Source organism: Mercenaria mercenaria, chromosome 7 (genome assembly GCF_021730395.1).
Source record: "Mercenaria mercenaria strain notata chromosome 7, MADL_Memer_1, whole genome shotgun sequence".
Taxonomy (NCBI): domain Eukaryota; kingdom Metazoa; phylum Mollusca; class Bivalvia; order Venerida; family Veneridae; genus Mercenaria; species Mercenaria mercenaria.
Genome location: NC_069367.1, coordinates 53,590,409 through 53,599,299, shown reverse-complemented (window position 1 = coordinate 53,599,299; position 8,891 = coordinate 53,590,409). Strand labels below are relative to the sequence as shown.

General features: G+C 37.4%; 1 protein-coding gene across 1 annotated transcript; it reads right to left on the bottom strand.

The window, feature by feature from the left end:
• Positions 1–5,081: 5,081 nt before the first annotated feature.
• On the bottom strand, positions 5,082–8,409 carry LOC128558275 (uncharacterized). The gene is made up of 3 exons (XM_053547185.1): positions 7,633–8,409; positions 6,989–7,525; positions 5,082–5,369 (listed from the first exon to the last, which is right to left on the bottom strand). The coding sequence occupies exons 1-3, from the start codon at positions 8,407–8,409 to the stop codon at positions 5,082–5,084; spliced, it is 1,602 nt and encodes a 533-aa protein (XP_053403160.1).
• Positions 8,410–8,891: the final 482 nt, after the last annotated feature.

Genomic DNA, 8,891 nt, shown 5'->3' with positions numbered 1-8,891 from the left:
TGTGGTAATTGTTTTATAAGATCATCAAGATCTTCAAGATTTTGTTTAAAAATTTTGGGGGGTATGTAAATCGAACAGATAGTAATCGGTCGATGTAATGTTTCGTTTATTGCAACTGATTAAAAAACTTGTATTTAGAACAATTTTCTGTGCGGACATGCATTATTATAATAATAGATGTACCACCAGACGCTCTATCAGTGTTAGTGTTTATGAAGTTATACACTGAATAATTTTTGAAAGCTATTTGTCGTTTCCTTTAAAAATGTTTCACTAAAGGCACATAAGTGAAGGATATATTTTGATAAGGAAGGAGAATTTCATTATAATTTGCTTTAAGGCCACGGCAATTCCATGGATATTTTACTTTCCATTTACAATGGCAAACAAAAATTAAACGACTGAAATTAAGTATTAGTGTTGCATTGATCAGGAGGGAAATTTGATTTTCCCCTCCTTTTTGCTGGTTAAACTGGGCGGAGCAGATAATGGCGGATTCGTCATCATCCTCCCCTGTTAACCGGTTTATATCATGAGGGAACCCGGTATGGGTTTGTATGGGATCATTTGATCCCTTTCCCCAAAACCCCTCAGTTCTCAAGTCAATTTTTTTGTTTGGGTGTTTGACTCACCCCACGTTGATTAGTGGTTTGATGACACGTTTTGTCGTGACGACGGCGTACCCTGAATACTTAGGAACATTTTGTATAGCTGGTGGCAGTGTTGCTTTAGCAGCTGCCCTTTGAAGTTGAGATGCCTCTGAAGGTTTGCTGGTACTTTAGGCTTTTCATTTGGTACGAAGTTTGAGTTGGATTTTGTTGAGCAGTCACTGAATCTGTTTGAGTACAGGCATCAATGCACTGTGTTGATTTGCTAGAGACAGATTTTGTTATGATAATCAGTTTGTGCGAGTGTTGGAGATGTAATTTGGCATTGCAATTTGTCTTGCTTCTGGAAAACCAATGGCCCTTGTGAATTTGACATGAAGAACCTCCTTTTCGATTTTCCATGTCTTGCAATCACGAGACTTGGCAAAGTGGCTCGTTGCAGTTCACACAACGCAATGGACGACTACAAGTGTGTGGTCATGAAATGTCCATCCTGTCCGCATTTTGGGCAGTGTAATCCCCCTTGCAGTTTTTCTCATTGTGCCCAAACTTAAAGCAATAATAGCATTGAAGAGGATTAGGAATATATGTTGTAACTTTTGTAATGAGGTATCCAACTTTACGACTGAAGGAAAGAAACGGATGCCAAATGTAAGAAAAATAGTAATTGTGTGGAATTTCTTTTCCTAATCGCTTGATTTTATACGTCTAGCAGCAGTGAAATGTTGATTGAAAGGCCTTGCACAATCTCCCTCTCCGAAACCCCCGCAAGGTTTAGGGCAACGAATGACCCCCCCTTGAGGTGTTCAAAGTACGGTGTGCAATGCATTACATGGCCGGTTGTAAAATGAAGTTAAGGAAAGTAAATTTCGTAATGTGAGGCTTTCTCAACTTCAACAAGCAGATCACCAGTTCGCAGTTTTTGACTGATTTCGGTACACCAGCAATACCTTCGATGGTTTTTTCAATTATAAATGGCGAGAGGCTTACATTTGAATGTTTTTATCTGTTGACTGGATTAAAAGAAAACGTGAAAGCCATGTTGAAAATGTATGGGCGGTGAGGATTCTCAAACCTTCCGTGCCGTCAGAATCTGTTTCGGTATGGCGGTCGTTTTTATTTTGGTTTTCCATATTAAATTTAAATTCGTCACTCGCAGCCCCCACCCCCGCGGAGTCCAACAAGGGAACATGAAAACAGAGCGGATATCCAGCTCATACATGTTAGGGGTACTGTAGTGATATACTCGGCCAGGTATTTTTCAATCTTGTTCATATCACCAGCTGTAATGCAGAAAAAACAAAAATGGGGTTCAAAGGGGTTGTTACTCTACCCAACCGATTGGCCCTAAGCCACCGCCTTCTAGGAAACAGATTGAAGTAATATGAAAATATATTGTTAAATACATTTGTGTGAAAAGTATATGAAGTTTATTAAGCGCAGCAGAGTAAAGACAGGTTTTGTGTAACGTAATTTTGTTTCCAAAGTTGTGTTTGTGAAAATATAAAAAAATTTTCACATAAAGATGCAGTTTGAAATAAGCAATAGAAAATGTAAACGTTAAAGGGGAGATTTCCTAGGGCTTGGCATGACTAGCCGATTGATCGTATCGGGCCAATACGACGCCAGAACGTCTACACCGAATTAGGGCCAAAGATTGTATTGGCACCCACATCCCGGGGAAAAAGATGCGCACATGCAAACAAGTACGCATCATCTCCCCGGGATGCCATGGGGGGACCTCAACATCCAGGACCCTCCTCTCCGGCTTACGGGCCGCCACCCCCGGGGAAACAGGTGGGTCCATTTTCGGGGAGTCGTACCCCTCTGCAAAGGAGATACAGCCAGCATTTTCTATCCCCCCGCCGGCAAGGGGCGTTATTAAAGAGAAATAAAATCAATCGTTTAATGCTTCTGGTAGTGTTGTTGATCTGTTAAGGATACTTAAAACATGTTGACCGTTTCCAGGAAATCAAAATTGTACCGGAAACGTAAACTCATCATATAAAACAATACATTTAGTCTTCCCGTTTTTGATGCAATAATAGCGACAATGCACGTTTGTTTTTGTTTTGACTGAGGTCACAAACATACCAAGGGCTTCTAATTCTAATAGTCCTCAGTTATTTTTTTTGCTCTGTAGAGCTATTTTACTTATTTTCTTTGCAATATAGAGAGAGCTATTTTCCTTACTTTCTTTGCAATATATTTGCTGAAATCACATGACAGATCTATGCATGACATGTAGGTAGCATTTTCATAATGAAATAATAACATGACAGAATTTGTCATGGAAACTTCGATCATACACCACCACTACAATTTGGGGTCATTTTTTAGCTGATTTTGCAGTTTGTGAGTTTGACTGAACATATTTTTCTTTTTTCTTGCATCAAACATGACCCCCACTTTTCTTTTGATTTTTATTCAGCACTGACAATATTCTTCAAGAAAACGTAAGTTACAGACATTTAAAATGGGTCCTTATGTGTGCTGCTACCATTGGAAATATGTCAATTTAGTACAGAATAAAGAAAAACAGCTATTTAGTGTGTTATAACCTGAAGGGCTCGAATTACTGATAAAAGATGTTATACAATGAGTTATTATGACAGTACCTTTATCTGCAATGCTGTAATGTACTCCCGGCTCGAGTGGAGTTTAACGAGACTAGATCCCACGCGGGACCAACGCCGAGTGTAATCCGGCCTGGCAAAATCCAACCCAGCCAAATGCATCATTGCAGGTCAAAGTACTGTTGTAATGACCCTTTTATTATATACATTAAGGTGCTTCTAGTGTTACATTTGCCAGAATTGTATATAAGCTTAGACAAATAAGACTGAAAATTAGTTTGAAGACGCATGGAACCTGAACACGCCATCATTTCGTCATTTCTGTCGTCATATTTGACATTACAACTCTTCGATATCTTCTTTAGTGAAATACGTGCTGTAATCAGACAGAAAAATCGTAGGTAGATCATTGATTGACTTTCTGATGCAATTAAGTTTGCCGAAACGGAGCGCAGCGCCATTTTTCCTCATCAGCGACATCTCCGTCTCAAGTAAGCTAAACCACACAGGTAACCCTTCTTTGAAAATATCTTAAATCTGCAGAAAGCTATCTTTTAAATTTGCACATTTGTACATAGTCTTAATATAGAGTTTAGAGTTTATTCAAATATATTCCACTGGGCTATAAGCCCACGTTGGCACAGATATACATAATATAAACGAACAGTGGAGATATACAGTATATATGGGGAAAGTAAGACAAATATAATTTTCACAAATATATAAGAACGTTACAAAACAGAAAGTTGTATACCAAAAAACAAATCTATGGCATCATATACACAGTATATAAACGAACTGAACCCCAACCGGATCCTGCGAGGGGATTTCAGTGTTAGCCATTTTGCGTCGAGACAGTTGAGTTAAAAATGCGTGTTCATGAGGATACTGTTGAACGGTAAGTAAGTTAATCTGTATGTGTATTGTAGCCAACAAACTTTATTGTTGACCTATGAAACGCAACATTATCATTTTTAGCATTAAGACAATAAAATATATACATTATATCTTATTAAAAAATCCGTTTCTGTTTTATTTTGCAAAGGTGACTTTGAAAAAAAAGTTTAAGATTTGAATCTGAATTTCCCTGGGAGGCGTGGCCAACATTGTATACAAAATCATGTGGATGTAATTATAAATACATAGTAGACGACTCACTTATCGAGTAGTTTGTAGAACACAGTATAACATTCTTAGTTAATGAAAATACGCAGGTTTAACTCCTAATGATCTAACAGTTCTATTTAAGCAGTTATAACTTAAAAATACTCTATAGTTCTCACTCAGTTTTATTAACGTTTCGGCCATAAGGCCTTTATCAAAATGACAAATTCCGAGAATTACTCTACATCATGGCGTCTCATAATATAACAACATTTGAAATACAAAACCGGAACTGACGTAACGTTATTAAACGTCAACGTCAAATCCCGCTAAAAATCGATACACATTTATGATGCACAAGGACTGTCTTCTGGCCTAATGAAGTTAAGATTAAAAAATAAAAGACTTAATGTGCAGAAACACATCAAGCTAGTGAAGTCCCAATGCTATCATGGGAGATAAAATTATATCCTAATCAATGCGTTGGAAGGGCAATGAAAGTTTATATACCATAGATATATGACAAACAAAAAGCTAAAACAAACAAATATACTCATAAAATTTTATAATCTATATAAGTAACGGAACCAGTAAAATATGACAAGTATGTATTCGAAACTCACACAAATGTGCGTTAAAGGCAGAAAAAAGGACATAATATATGAAAGAAATACATATTGAGAACATATTAATGGGTCGCAACGACAAACAACCAAATTAATACAAAAACGCTTACTTAAAACCAAAATACCTCCGGATATTAAATGTTACTTAAGCATCAATTTGATTGAGTTTATTTATATTCTCTCCAAAGAACCCCAAGTTTCGCTTTCGTATTAAGTCCATTTGGCGCCTCTGTCTGCAACTCGTGGATCCACTCAAGCTCCTTGATCTGTCGGTAGTATCTACTGTTTTCCTTCATGTGTTTTAACACCGACACCCCGACATCACCTATGCTATGACCAGGCGTATTGAAATGTTCTGCCACTGGTTTCGTACGTTTCAGCCGTATGTCCGCTTCATGTTCTCGCAATCTCTCCTTCAGCGATCTTGACGTTTCACCAATATAGGAATTTATGTTCTCTTGAGAAATAAATCTATGTTATTTTTCAGTACGTACGCATGAGCTATAATTTCTGCTTCTGTTACTCTAATCCAGTCCATATAATATAACGTGCCTCGATTAATCCCTTTCACGCACGAGTAGTTCACGGTTGGGTCGTTTTGATCAATTTTATATTTCAAACCGGTTCAATCCTTCACAAATAACTAAGCAGGCAAGTCGACACTTCATGTATAAAAATACCCACCCTCCTCACCCTAACAATTTTTGGAAAAAAATTCTGCTGTCGTGTTATATATTTTTCAGCGCCAGTACACCAGGTCATGCCACATACTGCCACACGGTATACAGTGCCTTTTATGGATAAAGACAATTATTCCTTCCAAGAAGTCAAACGTTCGCCACCATGTATATGAAGGCTTCATTATGGATTGTATTGCTCATGCATATGAAAGTGCTTCATCTACGAAATTCGGCGTTTTTTTTCCCAGTTTATTTAAGTATTTATCTGTATATTTAATTTGTCCAAATGTTAAGACCTGGATCATGTTCAATTTTCATTTAATACCAGAAAAACGAATGTTATAGATCAAGGAAGTCGGGGGTGGAGACACCTTTCTGTTTGCAGCATTTGGACATCACTACCTCCCCCCTCCGCCCTTCAAATTAAGATAAATAACTAAAAGATGAGGGTAAAAAAGATATATAAATAGGAGTTAGGGGTTAGGCAGCCGGCTCGCAGTTACTCGACTTCCCTTTGAAATAGTCCTGTTAACAAAATGAAATAGATTCAGCGAAACTTTAAGGTTTTGTAACAAAAGAAACTGTTTGTTTTTATTCAGTAAAGAAAATATTTTATTTTGTAGAATATGATAATTATGTTGTATCAAGTAAACACGCGGGCAGCAGCGGACTTGTTTATTTTGCTGCAAAATATCATCTTCTTAAGAGCAAAAGAAAAAAAAATCATTTTAAAGACTTAAGTTTTAATTGTTAGTCGTGACTTTTGTTCACTTCGTGGCTGATATATTGCTGCATAAACATGGCAAAAATATGGTATCTATTTGGCAGTTTTATTCTAATTATATATTCTCTTGCACATGCACCGGATTCATTTTTTTGTTTCCTTAAAATCCATTATCAATGTGTTGAGAATTCGTTGAGCATCTTGGCCTCGGAATTTCGGCAGCTGGATTTGCTAGCAGAATATGCAATTTTGCATTCTCCTTCTATTGTCTAGTACATGTGTACTTATCATAAATTTAGAGCTTCAGCATCATAGCGTTGCCTATTTTGTTTCTATGCAATTTGGCTAGAAAGCTATCATTTCATGCTTCATTTCATGATACTTCTATCTCATACAATATGCCATGATATTTCATTAATTTTCTGTAATGATATTATAATAATAAAAGTCACGGCCTTATCCCATTCAATCAGCATTTGTTATTTATTGTCAATAGTCAGAAGCGACAGACTGCTCTTACTGATATATGGTTAAAATCTAGGTCAATTCTCGTCATGGTTAAAACAACATGTCTCTCAGAGTGCGGGCGAGTCTGTCGCTTCTTATTTTCATGTCCTACGGATAAAATAAACACAATTTTATCACACTGGATACAGTTTATCCCATATACCAGGTTCCATGCCTGGCAGGTATGAGTTCGATCTATCCGTGCCGCTATAGCCTTGTCATTATTGTGCCTCCCTTTGTCTATCATTTCACATACCACGCACTTTCCGTTACATCTTGGTTTCAAATCGCCCGTTTGGTATTGCTTCATAACCTTGTTTGTCTTTCCATGTACCAAAAGGTCAGAAATATTCGTGTTCCTGCGGTAAGCCACAATTGGGGTGTCACTGAATATATGTTTCATTCGTTCTGATTTGTGTAAAGTGTTCATATGTTTACGTACAATATTATGTAAATTCGGGAGATGTCTGGAGTAAGTCACTACTACAGGTACCCTCTTCATTTTCTCTTTTTTGAGTTTCTGTGGTGTTAATAGTTTAGCCCTATCTATCTTGTCTACTCTATCCAGCTGATTTTCAATAAACTTTCCGCTGTAACCCCTCCTCCTTAGCTGGCCTCTTAGTTCCTGTCTGTGTTTGGCGTAGTCTGCTTTCGTCGAGCAAATCCTTTTCAGTCTTACTCCTAATCCATACGGAATTGCCTTTTTTACGTTTTGAGGGTGGTCTGATTTCCAGTTTAAATATAAGTGTTTGTCCGTCGGTTTCGAATATAAGACTGTTGTAATTTCATTATTTTTTCAATTCTGACTGTCGTGTCCAGAAATTCTATTCTTGTTGTATGCCACCTTAATTCCACTTTTATGTTCGGGTGTATCTGATTCGCAAAATCTCTGAATTTTAAATGATCTTCTAGTCCATGTTGCCACAGTCCAAATCCGTCATCAGTGTAACGCTTGTAAAACATTGGTACTTTTTCATTCTCCAACTTCTCGTCCCATTTGCGCATGTAGCAACAAGCAAAATTACGACCTAGCTTTGACCCTATCACCACTCCTTCCTTCTGGACATACTCGCTATTATTGAATGAAAAAACATTGTTCGTTAGTACCGTATTTATCATTTTCATAACCGCTTCTGTTGTGACATTTGGGTTAGTTCTGCATTGGAGAGCTTCTTCACAAGCTGTTAAACCTTCTCGTCTGGGTATAGATGGGTACAACTTGACTACGTCAAAACAAAACAAAATCACTCCTTCTGGGATAGGTAGGGGAATCAGTTTCAGTTTGTTTAAGAAATCTGTGGTATCTTTTAAGTAGCTGGGACTATTTTCAACATATTCATTAAGTTCCTTCTCCGCTACTTCTGCCATGCGCTCTGTTGCAGTTCCAATTCCACTAACAATCGTTCTGTATGGATTCTCACGCTTGTGAATTTTGGGATTTCCCTTCAATTTGCCAATAACTGGATGTTTCTGTATTAAATAATCTTTCAGCTTCTTGGAAATAAGACCATCTCTACACATCTTGTTGGTAATCTTCTTTACTTCTTTTTCCGCTCTATATTGTGCTCCGCCGTCAGTTTTCATTTAAGAAGCATTGTCCTTTACTTCCTTTTCTAAATTTTTTATATAATCTTCTGCATCCACTATTACAATACCTGACCCCTTGTCCGCCGGTCTTATAATTATATTGTTGTCATTTAGGAGTGCTTTCATCGCTTTCCTTTCTGACTTGGATAGGTTCGATGTGCATTTGTCATGAATGCCATTGACAATCGCATTTTTTACTTCTTCTATGTAAGCATCTAAATACTTATCTCTTCCTGGTTCTGGTGTAAATTCACTTTTTTTCTTCTCACACCACGGTTCTTCATCGAGATCTACACTATACGTGTCTTCCTTGTCATGGAAATATTCCTTAACCGCATTCTCCTTTCCGATTCAGCCAAGTCACTGTGAATTTTTGTCATATCTACTCTATGTCTGGTTGGTACAAATGATAAGCCTTTTGAAAGGAGGGACAGCTCTGCTTCCGTTAGAATCCTTGACGACAGATTTGTAACAACCAT